The 23,498-nt window shown below is 47.3% G+C and overlaps 2 protein-coding genes across 2 annotated transcripts in view; one reads left to right on the top strand and one right to left on the bottom strand.

The window, feature by feature from the left end:
• NCAPD3 (non-SMC condensin II complex subunit D3) overlaps window positions 1-1,171 on the bottom strand; it is a 66,478-nt gene extending 65,307 nt beyond the window's left edge. Inside the window, exon 1 of the mRNA XM_084784186.1 lies at window positions 1,033-1,171. Coding sequence (XP_084640312.1) covers window positions 1,033-1,120 — 88 coding nt within the window. The 5' untranslated portion in view covers window positions 1,121-1,171. The remainder of the gene's footprint in view (window positions 1-1,032) is intronic.
• A 576-nt stretch (window positions 1,172-1,747) lies between these two features.
• VPS26B (VPS26 retromer complex component B) lies at window positions 1,748-23,345 on the top strand. The gene is made up of 6 exons (XM_084784198.1): window positions 1,748-2,430; window positions 11,680-11,836; window positions 15,357-15,521; window positions 18,291-18,466; window positions 20,374-20,516; window positions 21,070-23,345. Exons 1-6 carry the CDS (start codon window positions 2,208-2,210, stop codon window positions 21,214-21,216), a joined length of 1,011 nt encoding a protein of 336 aa, XP_084640324.1. The 5' UTR covers window positions 1,748-2,207; the 3' UTR covers window positions 21,217-23,345.
• Window positions 23,346-23,498: the final 153 nt, after the last annotated feature.

The following is a 23,498-nucleotide window of genomic DNA, read 5'->3' as shown; positions in this document are numbered from 1 at the left end:
TACCAACACTCTCTTCCCTTTCTACCTCTGTGATGGTCTCCTATGGATAATCAGAACTGCTGATGGCAAGATGGTAGAGATCATGTCATGCCTGGAGAACAGACTGCCACAACTCCTCTTCTATGGGAGGCCAGTGACCTGGTCATCTAGTTAGAAAGCAAATGGGAAAGTCCCAAAGGACGGACGCGTGCAAGCCTGTTCTTTCAAAAGGGGTAACAAAAGGATGTACAGGCGACAGTGACAGCATCAGGAAGCAGTTAGGAGTATCCTGCAATTGCCTTGATTGACTACAAGGGCTTGGGCCTGGACAGCAGCTTCAGGGCTAGAGCCTGATGTGGGGGGCGGGGCACGGGGAAAGGCCCCGGGGGGGGGGGGAGGGGGGGTTTGGGGGGCGGGATGAGCATGAAAGGACAAACTCTCCTTTGTGATTCAGCTGGTTCAACTAGCTGGCTTTGGGAATCTCTATGTCATTCCGACATCTAATAACGTCTGCGTGTGAACCGTCTACTTGAACTTATGGCCACAAATTTTAAGAAAAAAAAAAACAAAGTCAATCTGAACAAAGAGACTGTGTAAAAACCACCTGGAGATGGGAATACACTTAGTAAGTCCAGGTAGTTGGCAGAATAAAAGTGACAAATGGGAGGAAACAGATACACCGGCACCAGAAGAAACCAACTATTAGCTTTTTAGATGGCGGCTGTTTTGTTTTGGCTGAGCCATTCCCGTACTGGCTTGAACTCATTTGTGTAGGCCAGGGTGGTCTTGAACTCATGGCAATCCTCCAGCCTCGTCCTCTCGCATGCAAGAACAGTGTAGGTCTTTTTTAACAGTTACTCTTCTGGACCCAGATCCCACTGCACATCCGGCTGCGCGGGACACAGTCACAATCTTGGAGCTCAAGCAGTAGCTGCAGAGAGCAAGGCTCCCCTTACCCAACCCCCACCCGCCCCGGGCCGCGAGCTGAGACGCCTCAGGCAGAACAAAGCACGCCAAGCCCCGAGCCCAGAACTCGTAGCTACGTTTCCTCACCGACGCTGAGATCCGGCGGACACCAAGGCTGCAGGTCTCTTCCAAGATCATGCAGCGCCATCGTGACCACGGAGGTACCGGCTAGCATCCGCTCCCGCGCGCGCTCCGAGACGTTTCCGCGAACCAGTCACAGCGTTCGGGATTTGCAATCGACCAATCACCGCGCTGAGCCGAGTTCGTAACGTAAGCCAATGGGCTGGCTCGTCCGCTGCGTGCGCGGAAATGGGCGGGGCGAGGAGTGGAAGCTAAACAAGGCTCCTGGAGATTGTTCTTTAGCATTCCAGTTAATGTTGGGGTCAGGACGCCGCTAGTATTTTCGTTACCGCCTTGTCTTTTTTTAAATGACAGGAAACCTAGAGGCCAGTGGAGACAGGATACCTTCCTGTAATAGTCACCTTTGCCCCTGCCGCTGTACGTGTCAAAAGTACCTCTGTCAGACAGCACGCAAACGTTCATATTCGAATGAAAGTAGTCCGGCGTTTATCGGGCTAGGAAATGAGGGAAATGCAACCAAATTATGACAAGGACGCACCTCCAGAGCCAGGACTTTACAGAACACCTGGGCCCGAGCTCTGCTGGAAAGAGGCCAGGGCCGCCATGTTAACTAAGGGAGAGACAAGGCGCACTTTGGCCTTGCACATGCGCGGATGAAGGCAGCGCTTGAGGGCCTGGAGGCGGGGAGGGGAAAGGGAGGGGGGGGGAGTGAGAAGAAGACGTGCGCGTGCGCGTGGCATCTCCTTCGCATCCGGGCCGGAGTTCTCCTGCCCCCTCCCCCGCCCGGCGCCGCCGTAGCACTTCGGTGCGTTGCACCGCGGGAATCTAGGCAGTTCAGAGTGCGACTGGGCGCTGGACCCCACCCGGTGGGCGACGGCACGCGTGCTTGCGCCTTTCCCCCGGGGTCCTAGCCGCTGCACCGCCGGGATCTGGGGAGGTACGGTGCCTGGCCTCTCGGTGCATCGCAGCTCTGGGCGCCGCAGCCCGCGGCCGCCAGCCTGCCTTCCTCGGCCCTGCCTCTCCCCTGGGGCACAGGCCGTCGGTGATCAGCGGAGCGGGGCTGCGGTGCGGCGTCCAGCGCATTCCCGCAGCCGGCCCTCCGGCCTGCCTTCCCCGCAGGCAGCCCGCGCCTTGGAGGGAGGGAACAGTCTGTACCAACACCGGCGCGGCCAGGCGGGGAGATGAGCTTCTTCGGCTTCGGGCAGAGCGTGGAGGTTGAAATCTTGCTGAATGATGCGGAGAGTAGAAAGCGAGCGGAGCACAAGACCGAGGACGGGAAGAAGGAGAAATATTTCCTCTTCTACGACGGGGAAACCGTCTCGGGGAAGGTGAGCCTGTCTCTGAAGAACCCCAACAAGCGACTAGAGCACCAGGGCATCAAGATCGAGTTCATTGGACAGATCGGTGAGTCGATTCCCCGGGATCTCCCCCAAGCCCCGCGTACCAAGGCCTCCCCTGGTATCGAGCGTGAGACGGACTGGGAGCAGAGATTTTTCCGGGCCCAGCTCCTGCGAGGCCTGTGACAGGTTCTTGTCAACTGCAGTCTAAAGCCTGGGCTTCACCCACGAGTCCCGCCCGTGGGCGACTCCCCCATGCATTCATTACCTATTCCATGCCAAAAGTGACAGCGTGCTGCTGGGGAGGTGGGGACAGCCTTAGATACGGTAGGGAGCCCCCTGCTGTATGGTCGGACGCTCACCTGGCGCCTAGATGTCCCTATTGTCTCTGCAGTATGCTCCTAGCTTTGCCTCTAGGACTTGAGATTTCCTAGTGAGGTGCTTAGGCAATATCCTGCAGGTGGGTTTGACAGCTACAGCTGTCAGATCCAATCCAAAGTTAAGCGGTGACCCCACCCACCCGTCTATCTTTTCCCCCCTTTAAAAAAAAATGTGGTGTGGCAGACAGGGTTCATAAATTCTGTTTGGCTCACCTCTACTCTGAACTACCTTTCATGTGCATGTTTTTTAAAAAAATACCTTTAGCCTGCCTCTTTTTGACTACCTATATTTCTCAGGCTTCATTATATGCTAGTTTTAATTGTATAATTTTCTCCTTAAAGTCAAAGAAGTGATATTGCAAGGACTATAATTAAATAATCAAAAATTTGTAGTGCTCAATAATCTTCAGATATTGTTAATTTTACTAGAACTGGACAAGGGAAGGTAGTAGAAAAAAATGGGGGAGCTAAGTGAGTATGGTTGCACATGCCTTTAATCACAGCACCTGGGAGGCGGAGACGCATCGATCTCTGTGAGTTGAAGGCCAGCCTGGTCTACATAGTGAGTTCCAGGCCAGCTGGCATTGCACAGTGAGACCCTGTTTCAAAATAAAACAAAACCCCACAAAGATTTGGGGAGCTGCCCATCATGGCTGGGTTGTCACCAATTCGAAGTATATGGAGTCTTTTGTGTTATCAGATCCCTTGGGTACTTCTAAAATAAAATATTTGTGTTATGAAGTCACCAGTAGGTTATTCTCCATGGATGATGAACACCCCCCTTCCCTGTACCCTGTACTGCACATATGGACATTGATTTTAGTGACTTCCTTGGGAAAGCTTGATACATTCACTGCTTAAGAGTGTAGCATAGCATCTGTTTTCTCCCTACTCCAAAAGCAGGGAGTACTGGTAGGAGAAACCCTGGGGAACGGAGCCCTTGTGGGTAGATTTGCAACCCACTGTCTGGCCTTAAGCATCTTCCCTCTGGTATTTAGAGCTATGAAATCCAGCTGAAGACTGGCTGATTATAGAGGAACTTTTTGTTTTTTGTTTTTTGTTTTTTTTTTAAAGCCAGGATGTGAAAGATCTGCTGCTGTACCAGAAAAGGGATTGGAGTGTGCATTTCACACTGCTGCTTGCCCTCCTGCTGCTGGCGTGGGGTGGCAGGACAGGAGCACTGACTGCCCTGCGCATTTGGAGCCTGGTGGTTGTTGTCGCGCGCTGTTAGCTGGATCCTCGCTCTCTTCCGAACTAGAATTCAGTGGCTTTCCTGACTTTCCACACAACAGTGCCTTGAGATACTGCTGTGTGTCCCCTGGGAGGATAAAATCAGCCCTAGTAAAGAGTCACAGGTCAGATTATATAAATCCAAAGCGTTTCGTGCTAAGCGTAATATATGGAATAGCAAGTACCTGCCTACTGAGAATTGGTAGTTCAAGTAGGAGATTTAAAGTTACTACATCTGTTCTTCTGCTCTGTAATACCAGGATACGCAGGTATGTTTTAGTCATTGTCTGTACCACTACTCCCTGATTGTGAGTAACGCAGAAAGGCCCCTGCTTCAGTGTGAAATGAGCCATTCTAGAAGGAACGCATGGTGTCAAGTCAAGGTCTCTTTCTCTTTTTATTTAAACGTTAAGGTAGCCAAAGAGGCCTTTTTGCTGTAATTGCCCCACCTGGTCTCTTGCCTAACTCCTTCTTCCAATATTGCAACCTTACTGAATTTTCTTAAAACCTTTTATTGCCAGGGTAATGTTCCCTGGGCCCTCGGCACACTGACCTGATAGGGCCCCAGCTTTGTCAGTTGTAAATCAAATATAATAAAAACCACCTGGTTATTGTGATGAGAGACACTGGAGGACTCTGTCTCGTGCCTCAGATAGAGGGTTGCTTTATAAAGGTAAAAGTAGTCAATTTAGTGACACTTCCATTTCACAAACTGTATTACAGCCGCTGAGTCAGTCTCCTCCCTGCCTAGACTTCTTCTGTTCTTTCCAGTTAGCTGGCCCTGTGGACTTTTACAGCGTACATGTTTCAGCTCTTTGCCTTACAGTGTGTGCTTCTGCCACACGTGGTTTCACAGCTAGCAGTGGGTGTGGTGCTAACAGCATATAGTTCACCTTCATTCACATGCATAAATTATAAAGTATATTTATTACTTGGCCTTGAGATATATTTTGTTGTCAAGGAGAAGACATCAGCTGTGTGATGGCATGCATTTATAATACCAGGACTCGAGAAGTTAAGCCAGGAAGATCTCGTGTTCAAAGCCAGTCTGGCTACAGAGCAAGTCCTTTTCTCAAAAAGGGGGGAAAAGCAATAAAGCAAAACGCCTTTCTAGATATGTTTGGTATAAAAGTTTCACTTCCCACTTTCGCCACCACGCTCTCCCTTCCTGTAATTGATTGATATTAAAGATGTACCAGCTTATTCAGAGGCACAAAGTACTTTCCCTGGCTTTGGTATGTCTTTATTTTCTTTGTGACTTCCCCAAAGAATCGAGGAATGACATATTGTGTCATACATCTAAGGCGGTTGTTCGGAAGTGACTCCAGGGCACCAGAGCGAGGCCCGTGGGCAACTTTGTTGAAGTTGTGGTTCTGTGGTTTTCTCCTTCATTGCATCCTTTGACTATGTATCAAGTAGGTGGAACTGCTGTCCTGCTACAAGGTCAGGCTATATGGGTAACTGTAGCTACAGCCAAGTGTTACCTACCTTCCCTGAGTTTTGCCCTCCTTCCCACTGAAACAGGTTGTACCTTGCTTGCTTGTTTGCTTGTTTGTTTGTTTGTTTGTTTGCTTGCTTGCTTGTTTATTTGGGGTCTTGGAGGAGCTGGAGGTACAGTGTCCCTTGTCTCACTCTCTAACCTGCTCTGGCCATCTCTTCTCTAGCCTTCTCATGGTCTTCTGCAAGGATGACCTTCCTAAGAGGCAGTTCTCATGGTGCGATCCCTTAAAAGCTGTTTTGTTTTGTTTGTGTTTTATCAGCTCCTTAGAGGGGGTATATTTATTTCCTTCCTGGAGCTTATCCCAACCTGCCTTTTCAGATTCATCTCTCAGTAAGCTCATCTTCACTGATGATAGCTCCTTCAACTAGTATCTTCTTCTCCTAGGGCACGGTGGTGGGTGGTGCACACGGATAGGCCCAGCACTGGGAACCCTGAAGCAGGAGATGCAGGAGTTCCAGGCCAGCCTTGGCTACATAGTGAGACCTCATCTAAAAATTAAAAGAGAGAGAGAGAGAGAGAGAGAGAGAGAGAGAGAGAGAGAAGAAGAAGAAGAAGAAGAAGAAGAAGAAGAAGAAGAAGAAGAAGAAAAAGAAGAGGAGGAGGAGGAGGAGGAGGAGGAGGAGGAGGAGGAGGAAGAAGAGGAAGTAAAAAATAGGGATGAGAGAAGTGACTCAGCAGTTAAGAGCACTGGCTGCTCTTCTAGAGGTCCTGACTTCAGTTGCCAGGACCCACCTGTCAGCTTACAGCCATCTATAACTTTACTCCCATGGAATCCAATGCTCTCTTCTAGTAAGCAGACAAACACGTAGGCAAAACACCTAAATACATAAGTAAATCTGCTTTGTTTTGTTTTTTGAGACAGGGTTTCTCTGTGTACCATTAGCTATCCCAGAACTCATTCCGTAGACCATGCTGGCCTCGAACTCTGAGAGATCTACCTGCCTCCTCCTGAGTGCTGGGATTAAAGGTATACAATGCCATTGCCCAGCTATGACTCTTTTTTTTGGGAGGGCGGGACTTCAAGACAGGGTTTCTTTGTATAGCTTTGGCTGTCCTGGACTCCTTCTGTAGATCAGGCTGGCCTTGAACTCACAGAGATCTGCCTGCCTTTGCTTCTCCAGTGCTGGAATTAAAGCTATATACCATCACACCTGGCTTTTTTTTTTTTTAAATCTGAAGTATAATAAAAAATTTCCCTTCTATATGAGGCCAAACTTCAGTGCTGCCTCTCCCCCACCCCCAAAGAAAATTCTGTTCCTTCTAATGGTTTGGTCTCTTCCCCTTGTATTTTTCTTTTTGAAGAGTATAACCTACTTAATTTATACTTTTTCTTTAAAAGCTTACTAATTCCTTCCTCTACTGTTCTAAATCCTAGGGTTAGCTCTTTTCAAGTAGGCTGTGACTTCATGATTATTGTGTTTATTTTGTTTCTTCAGTTGTCTGACCTCCAAGGCCAGACATTGCCTTCAGCCCATCACTAGTCCAGGGGTGACTAGTCTCAACAGCTAGCACATAGAAAGTACTCAGAGACTCTTTGTTACCGGGATGATACTGGTCCAGATCAAAAATTTTCCAAAAACTGTTTTCTGGACTTCCCCTCCCCCCACCCTTCTCATCTTTTTTAGAATCCAGGAACAAACTTAGAGCCACAGCCAAGCCAAGCAAGTATTTCACAACTCTGAATTCTGGTTCCTAGAGTTACTTTAATGAAAGAAAGGAACAGTCTAGACCGAGCAGCTAGGTTTCCTGCACTTGTCTGTGCAGGTGTGAGCTAGCTAGGTGTTCCTTTCAGTTCAGGCCACTGAGAACTTAGGTGGGATTATGGCCATTATGCACCGGTTAGAACAACATCTGGAGGGATCTGGAATGTCAGGGCAATACATTGATGTCAGCCTTATTTGTTTTTGCGTATCTTTTGGTTATTTTCCTATTTCAAGTTCAGATTACCTCTCCCTGTTGAAAAGAGAAGTTGCCAGGCCTGTGGCTTACAGGTCCTGGAGCAAAGGCTCTGAAGTTAGAGTTTAAACATTGTTTCAAAAAAAAAACCAAAAAACAAACAAAACAACAACATTGTTTCAAGAGAGTAATAAGTTCCTAGCCCTTAACTTAGATGCATGTTTTTGTAACCCTCTGTTTTTGGCTGCGTTGCTGTCCTCCCTATAGATAGCATAGTCATGCCAATAAATGTGTGGTAAGGGAAGTCGTCTAGGTTAGACCAGTGGGATTAGGAAAATAAGTAGAATTCAGAGAGCAGAGAGGGAACTCCTGCATGGTTATAGAAGAGGCCATTTTCCTGCTGGAACCCTGTGGGAGACACTGGAGGAGGAGCTAAGCCAGACTTGGGAGCCTTGGAGGCTAATGGGGTCAGATGAACCAAATGTAATTAGAAGGTCAAACTCGCAGAGATGGGCAGACACAAATATTGTTATACCCCAGAGCCAAATAGGTAATTTTTACAAAGTGTTTAGTGAGTTCATCAATACCAATAAGCCTGTCCTTTTAAAAACTCCAGAGACTTTTCTTTGAACTCATTTACTCTCAAAGTACCAATTGAAAGGAGCCTGTAGAGGTTACCGGGATCAATTCTGCCAGACTTACCAAGTTGCCAGCCGGGCATAGATTTTCACAGAGTAGAGTTGGAAATGCACAACCCAGAGGTGTCGTCGTCCCCATGGGCCTGCCAGGGCCGGGAGCTAGGGTGCAGCTATGGCCAGGAGGACCCTCGATCACACAGTCAGCAAACAGAGGCTGGGAGAGGCAGGTGAAAAGGCAGCTCTTGCTGCTGTGTATTTCTCCCAAGTCCCACATGAAACCTACACTGCAGGTGGCGGAAGCCCAGCAGCAGGTCCCAGGATGACTCAAAGGCCCAGCCTGTGATGTAAAGTTGGCTCAATTTCCTTCTACAGTGACAACCTCACTTCTTGGCCGTTGGTGGCGGGTATTACCATGAAAACATCCTGAGTGCAAAAATCATTTCCTCCTTTTGAGTGAAGACGAAAACTAATGACAGAAGTTACATGAACAACAAAGGATGGAGTGAGCGGTTCACTTTCTCACGTTTGCGATGCCTCTAGCTGTTGCTTTGGGAGGAAAGAGACACTTTGCTTTGGGAGGAAAGAGACACTTTTATAGTCTCCTTAGGGCCCAGGCTTCTTGCTAGAACACTTGGATTTTCTTTCTGAATTCATTCAAGATGAAACTAACCTCTCTGGCAAATAGCAGTGTAAAGCTACTATTTGTGCACTTTTGGCCACAGTGTTTGCAGAAGCATCCCAAGTTGTTTATAAAATTACAAACCAAAAAGGCTAGATATGACAGCATATACTTACAATCCGGGCCAGGAGAATGACCACAAATTAAAGCCATTCAGGGCTATGTAGCAAGACCCATCTTAACAGGATAAAACAACAAAAGGCTGCTCTAGCTCTCCTGAGACCACGGTGTTCTCTTATGGAATTTCACGGAGGCACTGGTCCTGATGTGATATAGGAAGAGGAGCACTGGGGCGAATGTGATGCTGTACAGAAAGATGGGCCAGGCAGTGTTCGTGTGTAAGGTCGCTAGGCCCCTCAAGTACCAGCAGCCTGGCCACGCGCTGAGCCTTCTCTGTTTTGTTTATTTCTCATGTTGCCTTTGGGCTGTATGATCACCGCCTTTGCTTTCCCCGCCCCTCCCCTTCTCTTTCCATCTTCCTTTTGATGCTGGAACTTTCCATTGGAAGTTTATGGCCATTAGGGAAATGTGCTTAAATGAATTCATTGGAACTGGGGCAAAAATCTTAACACGTGGGAGCTGAGGTACAGGGTTCCCAAGTTAGGAGATCAATTCTCACATGAGCCAGCACCATCTACCAGGCTATGTAGCAAGACTGAGTGGAGGATTTCCTGTCACTAAAGATGGCCAGCTCAGTCCTGCCCGGTCCTTCTCTGCACGTTCTTCCTTTCCTGGGGGCACAGGTAGTTACTGGGTTACTCACTTTCTCCCACATAATTTGGAACTGTCACCTGCCGTCAGTGGGTTTGTGCATTATTACTCACTGCCTATCATGTCACCCACTGCTGAGATCACTTAGTATTTGGAAAAAGAAGTAGATTATTTTTACTAAGAGACTGATGGCCGGGCATGGTGGCACATGTTTTTAATACCTAGCACTCAAGGCAGAGGCAGGTGGATCTCTGTGAGTTTGAGGCCAGCATGGTCTACATAGTAAGTTCCAGGACAGCTAGAGCTACAGAGAGACACTGTCTCAAAAAGCCAAAAAAAACAAAAAACAAAAAAAAAAAAACCAAAAAACAAACAAACAAACAAACAAAAACACTCCTCCAACTCATTGATCAAAATATAACTAGGTAGGAAATAAGCCACATATATTAGCCACAGATACACTGTAAATTTGTATGGAAATAATATCCCTACAATAGAATTATCTATACTATCACCACTTTCATGAATTGGATAAATACACTTTGCATTTTGTTTGCTTGTTTGTTTAGTTTGGCCTTTCTTTCTTTTCCTAATGCTGGTGTCAAACCCAGAGCCACTTCATGTGTGCCAGACAAGTACTCAACCATGAACCGTCCCCCCAGGTCAAGTTGGGTAAATCTTACAATAGCTCACTCAGCTCCAAATGCCCCTAAGCCAAAGAAATGCTCTGAGGGATGAGCACATCAGGGGAAGCTTGTGGAGTGTTGGGGGATTTTGCAGTCAGGTTACAATTGACAGCTGAAATGGTTTCTCTTTGTGAAGAGATGGTCTTCTCCCCAAGACAGGGCTAGAGACTGTGTTGGCACCAGAGAGGCAGGATGTCTGGTTTCTTGAGCCCATTAAGGTTTTGATTGCAGTCAAGGCTTTAGATCTTATACTATTGGAGCTGGACCCAGGGCAAGTACACTGCTCAGCTGAGAGACAGATGATGCTCTAGAAATGCTGGGAGCCAGGACCAGGCCTGAGGGGCAGCTGCTCCATTGCCCCTCCTGTGGGGTACAGCCTGGCACAGTGCTTGAACTCAAGAATATTTGAGGGCTGAGGCTTGACCTATCATGTGGCCATATAGCATCGCAGGCAGAGTTAAGTGTGTTCTACTAGGGGCCAGGAAGTTGGCGCTGTGGGCTTCCTCTTTCAAGGGCCTTCAGTCCAAAGTAGAAAAGAAAGGCCGAAATCAAAACTTAATCTTAAGTTGTAGAATACAAAAAGACAGAAAATAAGATGGGTCTGATGATAACGGGAGCTTATCATGAAGAAATATCAGCTGGGCGTGGGCTCATCTCACAGGTCCAGGGTTTGGGAGGATAGGACGAAAGGATTGCTGTGAGTTTGACGCTAGCCTGCCCTACATAGGAAATTCTGGGCCAGGTTGGGCTATGGAATAAGAAGGCCTGATCTACTCATCTTGTGCAGGGTTATTGTAAGGCCGATATAATAAAGTACCTATGCATAGCCTACAAATATTAGCAAGGTGCCCTGGTTTTTATATTGATTCTCTTGAGACATACTGAAAAGCCGCTCACTTAGTCTCTTCTAACCGTCTCAGAATTTCCTTGCCTTTATTGGTGCTTGGTTAATGGGTTGCTAACAGCTGACAGGAGCAATAGCCTGGGGCATCACATCGGTATTTATTTATTTATTTATTTATTTATTTATTTATAGGTAGCTTTATTTAATCAGTCTTTTGCCTACATGTATATGTGTGCACTACATGCTTGCCTGGTGCCCATTGAGGTCAGATGAGGGCAGTTGACCCCTGGAAGTAGAGTTGCAGATGGATGTGTGTCACCATGTGGGTGCTGAGACATGAACCCAGGTCCTCTGCAAGAGTAACAAGTGTTCTTAACCAAAGAGTTATCCTCATATTGGCTTTTTTTTTTTTAATGGATTCTCACTCTGTGAAGCAGAAGAGTCAGCTGGGGACGGTGGTGCACGCCTGTTAATGTAGCTATTTGAGACTGAGCCAGGAGAATTCCTTATGCCCGGGAACTAGTGGCCAACCAAGGAACATAGTAAGACCCTGTCTCAAACAAACAAACCAAAAAGGAAGGGTTTTTGCAAAGGCATGTGTATGGGGAGGTCTTTGGAGGGGCTGGAGTCAGGGAACGAGAAGAGACCCTAAAACAAGGCCACAAATCTAGTTTGGGAGCCCAGGCCTATGGTGCCTCCAACCTGTTTAAGTAGCCCAGGTCGGCTAGAGAAGGCTTTCTTCTCTCTACAGAACTCTACTATGACCGTGGGAACCACCATGAGTTTGTGTCCCTGGTGAAGGACTTGGCTCGGCCAGGAGAAATCACCCAATCACAGGCCTTCGACTTTGAGTTTACTCATGTGGAAAAGCCGTACGAATCCTACACGGGACAGAACGTGAAGCTACGGTAAGTGGGCTCTGCTGTTTATGCTGTGCCCCTGAAGCTGTCCCACGGAGGCACGGCCTGAAGCTTCATGGCTTTTAAGGGTCTCTTATGTGGCACCTGAGAAGGACAAGTGGTGCCCTAGCACTGGCTCCCTTGGGGGAGAGCTGTCTGATATTACTTCCTATGGCCGTCTTTGAACTTTAATGTAGTCACCGTGACCTTTATACATGTTACCATTTCACGGAGTCCCTCAAGACCTTGGAGAGAGTAGGAAAATGTTTATGAAGCAAAGGAATTTTAGTCTGTATTGCCTTTGTTTCTAAGGTAATTCATTTCATTAGAAGTTTATATAATTTAAGTCACACCCATTTTTTAACAGCTATTTCTTAAAAAAATTGTAAATTTCAGTAATTGGCTTTCATACCTGAGGTGGCCACAGACAGACCCCCCCCCCCCAGCTTGTTTTCCAGAGGAACTGACCCCTCCCCATCTGCCTCTGCCACACGACAGCAATGTCATTTTGGACTCTGTAACTTAAAAAGCATTGTCTTTTGAAAATATATCTGAGTTTAGGATTCTAACTCCAGATCTGTCATCTCCTCCATCCAGGAGGAGATAAGAAAGCAGTGTCACACAGCATGACAGAGCCTTTAAAACATGGACACTGGGCCGAGCATTTGGCTTGGGGGCGCCCGTGCCTATCAGAACATCGGCTGAGGCCCATCCCAGGGGTAGTAAACAAAGAACGCTAATATGGACACCTGAGATTATTTCCCCTACTACAGTCTGGGGAACTGAGGAAGGAGACTGATGCCTGGGCCTCTTGGGTTAAAAATAAAGCCCACAGCATCCCTAGACTCGCAGATGTGACATCACAGGGAGGAGGCAGACTCTCCTGTCACTCCAATCACCCGATCCCATCTCAGGAGATCAACTTGTTTTCACTACCCGCAGGCCTGGGCTTCAGATGGTGAGGATTTCAGCAAGACCAACATCTCCCCTTCTTTCTCCTGGTTTCCCTCCATCCATCAGAGCTCTGTTTATAGATGTTTTTGAAATATTTGCACCTGAGTTCCCACTAAAGACCAAGTCATCCTGCCACTCTACAGAAAACGTCAGTGAAGATTATCCATCCAGCAGCGCCTCAGCTGGGCTACGGGAATTGTTAAAAATAAAGGGGGAGGGCGATGCCTTGACATAAGGTCTTGTTATGTTGCCTAGGCAGACCTCAAACTTGAAATCCCCCTGCCTCAACCCCCTGAGTGCTAGGATTACTGGTGTGTGCCACTGAAGTGACTGGTACAGGCCAAGGACGCCCAAGACCAAGCTCTTAGCACAAAGGAGATACATTTGCCCCAGAGGGTCAAGGGCAGGGAATACAAGACAAAGACAGGAGATAGAGGATGAAAGAGGGGGACAGGAACAAGGGAGGGGATGGGGGTGTTTGTCCCAGAGGGGGACAGGACAAAGGACTGCCTCTGGATAGAGAGGAGACAGAAGTGGCCCATAGGCAAATGACAGTTTATAGCCCAGGTTAGGATGAGGTGTTTAATTTCAATTATGCATATTAATCAGGTGGGCCAAAGGGGGGCTTTTGATTGCTAGATTTCAGTAGTTTGATAGATAGACCTTGGTAGTCAGCCTCAGGAGGAAGAAGTGGCCAAATAAGGGACTAGACCTTGGTGGCTGGCTTTAGGAATGTAATCTAACAGTTTTTAGCAAGGCAGAGGGAATTGAGGTGAAGGGCAAGGCCTGCCAGAGCCATGTTTGCCATGCTTGAGTTGGCTAGAGTCCCTTCAGCCACCATGCTTGCTTCTTCCCACCCTAGTGGATTTGCTTTAGTGTTTTTATGTCAGGAAGAAAGGTATTGAGAACAATAAGGTGGTTCCTCAAAACTAAATAAATAAGCTGAAAGCTGAGTGTACAGCAGCATGTGAGCATGCTTAGAGAATATGCCAATCACTGGCTCAGTCCCCAACAACACACACGTGCATAATTAAACAGAATCACTCCAAAATAATTGGACACTGAGTCTGGAACAGATAATCTGACATGTTATGACCGTAGCAATCATGGTGGCACATGCCCTTCATACTAGCACTAGAGAAACAGAAGCAGGTGATCTCTGAGTTCCAGGCCTGCCAGGGCTAATAGTGAGCCCCTATCTCAAAAAACAAACAAACAAAGCTACATTCCATCAGACATGGTGGTATATGCATTTGGGAAGCTGAGGCAGATGGATTTCTATGTTTGAGGCCAGCCGGATCTACGTAGCAAGTTACAAGTCACCCAGAGCTATAGAGTGAAACCCCACAACACCAACAAAATTACGTTCAGTAGTTCAGTAGCATACTGGAGTGTCAGGAGTTCTCAGCCTCTCTCGGTTGTGGGTGGGAGAAACAGTGTTTTTCTTTTCTCTTTTTGGTGGTGGCGGGGTGCCATTAGAGGAAGTCTCTGTGAGGGGCAGAGACTTGTTTAGGTCCTAAATCAAAACAGCCTAAAGCAGAAAAGAATTAGAGATCTTGACTTGAATCTTTAATAGAGTAAAACACAGTCTTTGACAGGCAGTGAGGTGGAATCGAGACTTGAGCAATTAGAAAGGGTTAGGGACAAATACCTTGTGCAGTTTTGACAGAGGCTACTGAGGTAAATAAAAAGGACTGCCTGGAAGTGGTCAACGCCACACAGAGCTGGTAGCCTGAGTGTGTAGTTGATGTGCTTAGCATGTTTTCATTAGTTTTCCAGGAACTCTTAACAGGTACTTGGATTATCAAAGTATTACTCAGAAGAAATTATAACTAAGGGGACTCTTTCTTCCCAAGACTGTTAGCATAACATTCTACCCAGGGCACTGGGATGCTGGAGAAGGCCCTGCTGAGTGGCTGTTAAACCTAAACTCCATTTATGTGTCTTTTTTCAAACCTGTGCTCTATCATGCACCTGCCTCCTCCAGTTAAATCAGATTTGGTTGATACATTGTTGCATCACATGGAGACTTGTTCTTGGAGTAGCTTTTGAACGGTAGTTTTTAAATGACCCTTTCCCAGTCTTGGTTTTTCTGTTTGTTCGTCTCTGCCCAGATTGGGAGCGTCCTGCCTTGTTCTTACCCCATGCCTAGCACAGGCTTAGCTAAGAAAGACTGCTGAAACGGACACTTGGCTCCAAGTCTCCATTTCCTAGTCCTCAGTGGCTGTGCTCAGATAGCCTGGAGTTAGATAAGTAAACAAACCCTCCACTCAGATGCTAATTAGTGGTGGTGGGGACACAAAAAGCCTTTAAGACCTGCTGTTGGAGGAGAAAGCAAAGAAATCACTTTTACTAAGACAGCGTTCATAGTCTTGAGCTCCCAAATGGACCTGTGTGTAGGTTGTAGGCATAATTTTTTCCAAGAAAAGGGCCCATAAATTCTCAGATCTATGAAGCCCCAAAGGGATAGCCATTACTTACTGTAGGGTTCTCTCAGGTGGGCTGTTTAGCTCTCTCACTTCTGTAGCATCTAGAATGTGGAAGCGCTCACTTAGGAGGACTCCGTCTCTTACAGCTATTTCCTTCGAGCCACCATCAGCCGCCGCCTCAACGATGTTGTCAAAGAGATGGACATCGTAGTTCACACACTCAGCACGTACCCGGAGCTGAACTCATCCATCAAGATGGAAGTCGGGATCGAAGACTGCCTGCACATTGAATTTGAGTATAACAAATCCAAGTAAGTGTCCTTCGCCACAAATAATTATCCACAGAGGCCCCATGACTGCACAGCTTCATGGTGTTGTACTGCAAGGGGAGACATCACAAAGTAATATAGTAGATGTTAGGCTAGTTATGAATAGACAAAATAGACACTTCAAAGTTCAGCATATTAAATTATTTCCTTTTTGGTCTTTATTTTGTTTTGTTTTTCGAGACAGAGTTTCTCTGTGTAGACTTTGCTGTCCTCAAACTCACAGAAATCTGCCTGCCTCTGCTTTCTGCTTCCCTGAGTGCTGGGATTAGAGACATGTGCCACTGCACCCAGCCAGTATATTAAATTATTTAGGATCACATATTTAAGCATTAAGATGCCTCTCAAAGTCAAGGTAAACTAGCTTTTCGGTTGTTTGTTTTGGATGCTGGGTAAAGCCCCTTCCTTCCATGGGTGAGAATAGTCGGCGAACACAATGCCACTATCATTTGTTTCCTCCCTGCTTTAGGGATCAAAGTGAGGAAGGAAACCATGCACCGGCAATGGACTGCTTCCTTCCTGAGCCAAAACGATGTACAGTCCCGAATACCTGGTGCCTTTTGATAAAGGCCTTAAAATAGCTGTACCTGGCAGGCCGGGTTTTAAACTGTATTTACGATTAGAGCATCAAAATATTTGTTTGTAAACCACAGATTCTCTGGCAGTCTTACCTTTCTTTGGAATATAATCTATTCTTGAAGGTATTTGGGGGTCAATCCAGAAGGGAAAGGATGATCTTCTCGCAGGCATCTATTAGCCTTCTTACTGTCGTGACTTTCCCCAGGCCCACTGCCAACCAGAGACCAGGATTTAAGGAGAGCCCGTCTGTTTACCAAGGCCTTAGGAATAGAAGGAATTCCAATACTCAACTGTGTAGACCAGGCTAGCCTCAAACTTATGATCCTGTTTTGACCTCAGAAGTGCTGGGATGGCAGGCACATGCCACATGTCTGATGGGTAGAGTTTTAAACCAGGAGCATACCTGGACTCCAAGAACAATTGTGAAACAAAGTGACATGTTCCTCTGCTCTCTGGCTGGGAACCTAGTGAGGCCTCAGAAGATGACCATTGTGACCCCGAGCCAGTCCTGCTTGGCCGGGCCCACCTGTTGGATAGGGAACAGGTGCTAGAAAGTAGCAAGTCCCCCCACCCCCAGGTCTCTGTACTTAGCCTGGTCCTGTCCACTAATCCTCCAACACTAATGAAGACAGCAACTAGCAGCAATGCTTTCTATCAATAAGAGCCTGGAGCAGCCACTGGTCAGCGGCAGTTTTGGATAAAAGATGTTTTAGAGTCAGTTACGTGCAGACAGGAATAGCTACTCCTGGTCTTCCAGTCTCTTTGTACAACAGGTGATACCTTAAAGGACCATGAAACATGTTTCTCACATGGGTGTGCTCCTGTGAAAGGGTTCAGTATAGTAAAAGAATGCTTCTTTTATACAAGTACAGAAAACCTTAGCATCCAGGCATTGGCTCTAAATAACCCTAAGAAAGGCTGCTGGTGGCCCCCTGCTGTGTCTGCAGGTGTGGAGTTTCTGGCTCTAAGCCTGCAGCTTTTCTAGGAGACTGTAAGCAACAGTACTAGAATCAGTGGGGAGCACTAGAGCCTAGAACTACAGATTGCCTATTTGAACCCTTTCACAGCCAGCTGAATGATGAGTCTGTCCAACTTCTTTTTCCCCAAGTGCCAAGTAAGGAGGCCCAGGAGGCCCAGTTCTGAAGCCTGTGCTAGGGTCACATAACATTGAGTCTGAGCTTCACGTTTGAAGGGTGTGTTGTCTTTCTGGCACACCTGAAACAGGGTGTGCATACACAGATACCAGCGCTCTGGGCTAGCCCACAGGGAAGGACTTAAAGGGTTGGAAAGTGTTATGCAACTTGGCTGGATTCCTCGGAGCCCATAGAGCCAAGCCATACAGGCAGAGCGCAGAGAGCAGGAAATGGTGCAGAGGGAGATTGACTTCTTTTGTCTTCTGCGTCTGTCTGGGCTGTCTAGCGCAGAGCAGGCAGAACCATTTACTAGGAAGTGTTAAGGCCACTTCCCTAAAGACACTGTATGGAGAGTAAAGTGGAAGAAAGACACTTGATTCCTGTGTTTGTTGTATTGGCCCAATACATTAGAAAAACACGTACGTTAAAAACTACTAACGAAGCCCGGCATGGTGGTGCATGCCTGTAATCTCAGCATTCGGGGAGGCAGAGGCAGGAGGATCTCTGTGAGACCAGCCTGGTCTACAAAGTGAGTCCTGGACAGCTAAGGCTACACAGAGAAACCCTGTCTCAAAAAGACAAGAAATAAAACAAAACAAAACCAAAAAACAAAAATCAACGACAAAAAAACTCCTCACTGTATAGCTGTTTAAGAAGGTATACGTAGTTAATCCTAGCACTCAGGAGGAAGAGACAGACAGTTCTGTATGAGTTTGAGGCTAGCCTGATCTACAAAGTGAGTTCCTGGACAGCCAGTAGAAACCCTGTATCGAAAACAACAACAAAAAACCCAAGGTATATCCTGTGGAGACAGAGCAGATAAACAAATATTAATGGTTGAAATAACATGTGTCATCACTTGAGCAGGATGTGGAAGAGAAAAGACACACAGATTCCAATGAGGGACATACCGGGAAACTATTCCGCAAAGTGAGGTTGAGCATATGCTTCCATTATACATCTCACCAACAGGGGCCTCCTAGACAGGAAGAGGCTAGCGACTACTGCTGTCTGACTTTCTCCTCCTCCTCCTCTTCTCCAGGTACCACCTGAAAGATGTCATTGTAGGGAAGATATACTTCCTGCTGGTGAGAATCAAAATCAAGCACATGGAGATAGACATCATCAAACGGGAGACAACCGGCACAGGTCCCAATGTATACCACGAGAACGACACAATAGCCAAGTATGAGATAATGGACGGGGCACCAGTTCGAGGTGAGCCTCCTGGCCCGCGGCCACTGCCAGTATTTGCTCCCAGGCTGTGTACAGAACTTGGGAAAGGCTCAAATTGTTGAAGTTTTATATATATATATATATATATTTTTTTTTTTTTCTTTTTTTTCTTTCTTTCTTTCTTTGAGACAAGGTCTCACTATGTAGCCCAGACTGATGTGGAACTCATGGGAGTCCCAGCACCCAAGTGGGAAGAGGAGGGAAACGCTGAGTGTGTGGAATGTCGGCGTCCTACCTCATGCACAGCTACAACATCCCACACTGACCCTGTTTATATATTGACTTATACTTAAGATTTCCCATGGCTGTCACTCCCTTGGGGTGGAGGCAGGAGTACCAGGAGTTCAGTATCATCCTTGACTACCTACATAGAGAGCTTTAGGCTACATGAGACCCTGTGCTTCCCTCGCTCCCCCCTCCTCCTCCTGCCCCACCCCTACCCCCTTCCCCGTGGCAAGGAAAAGTTTGAAACTCATTTAAGATACAGATGAATATTTAATTGCCTTTTCCTCTTGGCATCCTGGCTTGTTTTGCTGCTCAGGGCAAGAGATCTGTGGACTCCAGCCATTTTCATTGCTTGCTTCTGGCTATAGTAACATGTTTCACTCGAGGAATTTATTGGCCGGCCATGAAAGTGCCCTACTCCATTGCCGGCTCATGCTACAAGGGCTTCAGACAACAGCAGGAGCCACTGGAGGTGGTCCTCCTTGCGCACTGCAGGGCCCCTGGGATGAGGTGGCTTGAAAGCTCTTTGCTGTTTGGGAATCTGGAGGGTTCTGGGAAGTAGCAATCATTTCCATTCCTGATTGGCTCCATAGCGATCGAGGACGAAGGTCTGATCTCACTTTGAAGCGGGTGGTAGTACATTGCCAGTGGGTGTTCCAGGGGGAAGGAAGATGCCACATTGAACAGCGCACAGCACTGGAGACAGCATGGGCCCTCAGTGTTCCCACTATCAGCCTGTTGGGAGTATTGGGATCCAGCCCTCTTACCTCTAATGTTTCATATTTCTGAGCAGTTGTGCAAGTACAGCGAACTGTCCTTTCTCCCGTACAAAGGAAGTGGGGCACAGAACAACCCATGATTAACGCTTCACTTATATTTAGCCTACAGTTGGCCTTTCTCAGTAGAATTATTGTCCTCATTTTGTTCCTCTTACTGGAGTATGATAGGACCTAAAATATGTCACTGGATTCTCTGATTTCCCACATGAGAGCTACAGATGTATTCAGAAGTAAACTGGCTACTGGCAACAGGGCGCAGAATGAATGTTCTGTTTCCTGGGCTGCCCTACTGCAGGTCACCATTGGGGTGGAGATGTGTTGTGGGGCACACAGCGACTAGTTTCAGGGAGGGATAACCATTGGAGAGAGCTCCGTGGTTAGGAGCACTCGCTGCTTTTGTAGAGACCTGAGTCCTAGCACCCACATCAGGCAGCTCAGTCTCTTCTAATGCCAGCTTTCTTCTGGCTGCCTCAGATACCTGCGCACACATGTACATAGTCACATATAGATACAAACACACACCACCAATAAGAGGAAATGAAAAGAAAAAGACACCCAGTAACTTAACAGACTTACTGGGTCACACCTCTGATTCCAGCACTTGGGAGGTCAAGGCAGAGGGATTGCTGTGAGTTCAAAGCCAGCCAGAACTACATAGAGGCCATGTTTCATTCACATGATTTAAAAACAAAACCACAAACAGACAAAAACCCCAGGAACAAAGCACATTGCACATAGCAAATGGTGCCTAATGGCTCCCCTACACCATCCAGCCAGTGTTCCTCGCCTCACTCAGCTGCAGTCTGACTTACGGTGGCCAGGATGGCTGTTGTAGGACAGTGTCTGTTGTGTCCCTTACCCTCATGTTTGCCTCACCCCTTACAGGCGAGTCTATCCCTATCAGGCTCTTCCTGGCAGGATATGAGCTCACACCCACCATGCGGGACATCAATAAGAAGTTCTCTGTGCGCTATTACCTCAACTTGGTGCTGATAGATGAGGAGGAGCGGCGCTACTTCAAGCAGCAGGTGGGTGCCCTCTCCAGGGCCCCGAGTCCCCTTGGACACAGGGCAGAAAGGCCACAATTCCCACAGAGGGCTATCTTTACTCTTAACACCTCTATCACTTGTTTTTGTTGTTGTTGTTGTTGTTTAAGATTTATTTATTATTATGTATACAGTGCTCTGCTTGCCTGTATACCTGCATGTCAGAAGAGGGCACCGGATCACATTATAGATGCTTTGTGAGCCACCATGTGGTTGCTGGGAGTTGAACTCAGGACCTCTGGAAGAGCAGTCAGTGCTCTTAACCTCTGAGCCATCGCTCCAGCCCTGTCATCAAGTGGTAGAAACACGGGATTGCCTAGAACCCCACAGCGGCAGTGCGGGTTCCCACATGATAATACCTAGGGTCTGCTTTCTCAGGCCTAATTGATTAGGCTTTTGTGCGCACACCAGCAACATGGGTATTAGGAGCCATCGCTCAGATGAGAGATTCCCTGGGACCAAGGTGGGGACCCCTGAGAAAAGCATCCCCAAACCTCTTTCAAGTACCATATTGCTCCTTCTTCCAACTCCATAGGAAGTGGTGTTGTGGCGGAAGGGTGACATCGTACGGAAGAGCATGTCCCACCAGGCAGCCATTGCCTCACAGCGCTTCGAGGGCACAACCTCCCTGGGTGAGGTGCGGACCCCCGGCCAACTGTCTGACAACAACAGCAGGCAGTAGGCCCCCGGGGCCAAGAAGTTGCTGGGCTTCTACTGCAGCACCCCCATCTACCAGACACCAGCGGCTGGGGGCGGGGGAGGATGGTGTGAGGCTCCACTGGCCGTAACTTGCAACACTGAAAACAAATCATGTTTTTTACTTAAATTCTTTTTTCTGAAGAACCTAAGGGGCTTGGGTTGGGCAGCAGTCTCCCTGAGATTCTGCAGCCTAGATAGGGATAGGGAGTGGGAACATTCTGGAAACTAGTACCTCCTTTCGGAGGAACTGTCTGTTAAGGCTGCCTTAAGCCTTAAAGCAGAGTTGAGAGCACACATCCTTGGCTCCCGGTTCTCTGGGCTTCCTGATACAGAAGCTGAGTATGTCCTGATAGCAGGGCTCTGGGTAGTCACGTCCTACACTCCCTTCAACCGTTCTGAGGTAGTGGCAGAAGTTGTTGGGCCTGCCTCATCTAAGTTGGAGGAAGACTCAAGATCAGGAAGCTACCTCTGGGGCATCTGGGACGTGGTGCTCTGAAGTTTCCAGTCACCTCTGGCCTTTCACTACTGGGACCAGACACCTCTCTTCTCATCTTCTGTAGCTTGTCAGGAACCATACAGGAGCCTAAGGAAGAGCCTGGGGCTGACTGTCCTCTCACTTGTGAGGAACAGGGCCACAGAAGCCATGAGACGGTGTCACACATGGATGGCCAAGGGGCTAAGCTAGGGGAAAACATCAGGCAAGGTAACTAACTGCCTGCCTTCACATGACTCCACTCGGCAACCCAATGTCTGGGTTGTTCTAGGGAATTATTTTCAGTTATCCACAAGCACTAAGCAGAGGGTCTGTTTCCTTTAGTATAGACCCTTAGAAGAGGCGGGATCTATTTGCGTCCGTAAAGTGATCTGTCATTACCCCCTTGCCCTCCACTTGATTTCTGGAACTGGGCTTGGTTTCAGGCATGTAGTTTTGTTCTTACTAGCACTCCAAACCCTTTCAACCCACTGTCTACAAGTTAAAGGAGGAAGGGCCCCTGCACAAGACCCTGCCACTGTAACTTCAGAATAATTCTGCTTGCCAAATTATATCTTTGTCGTCACCAATTCACTGACTCAAAATTAGGACTGCTGTTTTTTTTTTGGGGGGGGGTTGTTTTTGTTTTTTAATTTAAAACAAAATAGGGAAATTTTTGTGTATGTTGGAATGCTAGAGAAAAAGCTGTTCTTCCTCCTGCTCTGTGCTTGGGCCTGCAAGTAGTAAAGGGGTTAACTGTCCTTTCTGCCTTGTCTGGGAATGACCAGGGATTATCTCCTGTTGGACGATTAAGTGGACCTGATGCTCAACACATACAGTATTCGCTGGTCTGTGTTCTCTCTGATTTGGAAAGTAAAGGATTTTTTCCTGTGTCGTCTTTCAGTTCATGTGAAAATAGGAACTCTTCTTAGAAGTCAGTGCAATCTCTGGCTTTGATGGGACAGGGCTGAATGATCACAGGTGACCCATCACATGATGAAAGACACTTGGGGTGACTCGGGGTAGCAGATCTAAGGAAAGTAAAATTTTCTCCATACCAGACCCCAAGTTCAGGTGTGACATGCAATCCCTATGGGAACAGGTTCACCGACCCAGCTGTCCTTGGATCTCAAGGCCAGGGCCCCAGCATACGAGGGAGGTAGGTTCTGTGCTCCTGCCCTTTTCAGGGTAAAAGCCTAGACACTGCTGTGCCTCCTAATAGCTCATTAAAAGCATTTGTCAATTTCTCTGCCTCCCAGCTGACAACACAAACTCACTTTTCAACTTTGCTAATATTTTAAGCCTTTCTCTTGGGAGAACTAGAAGGTGTAATGTGCTGTTTCCCTCAGGAGCTGTGCAGGCCAGGTCTTGTTTTCTCTGACTTTGTCCCCATTTTCTTTTCTCTGCCAACTGTGAAAGTATGGGAAGGCTCCCATACCAGTCCTTTAAGGTTCCCAAACCTGGAGTGCGTAGGTACTAAACCAAGCAGTGCAACTTGTAATTAAGAAGCTGCAGTGTTTACATGTTTCTTAATGTGCTGTCTTTTCAATGGCTGTATTTTAAAAGAACATTTGTTTTAATGGTGTCTCTAATTAAAGGAAGCCCTATGGCTTTGGAGGCATTGTGCCCATGGTCCACCAGATTCTGTGTTCTTTTCTTCTTAACTGCCTCATCTCTGACACACTGGCAACAAAACATTCAGACTGACTCCAACCTTTGCCTTCTTTTCCAGTGGATGGTAAACATAACGAACACTGCTGTAATAACCACCCATTTTAGGCAAGCATGGCTCC

Source organism: Acomys minous (genome assembly GCF_964271855.1).
Source record: "Acomys minous genome assembly, chromosome: 5".
In the NCBI taxonomy this organism is placed as follows: domain Eukaryota; kingdom Metazoa; phylum Chordata; class Mammalia; order Rodentia; family Muridae; genus Acomys; species Acomys minous.
This window is presented reverse-complemented; position numbering and strand designations above follow the sequence as displayed.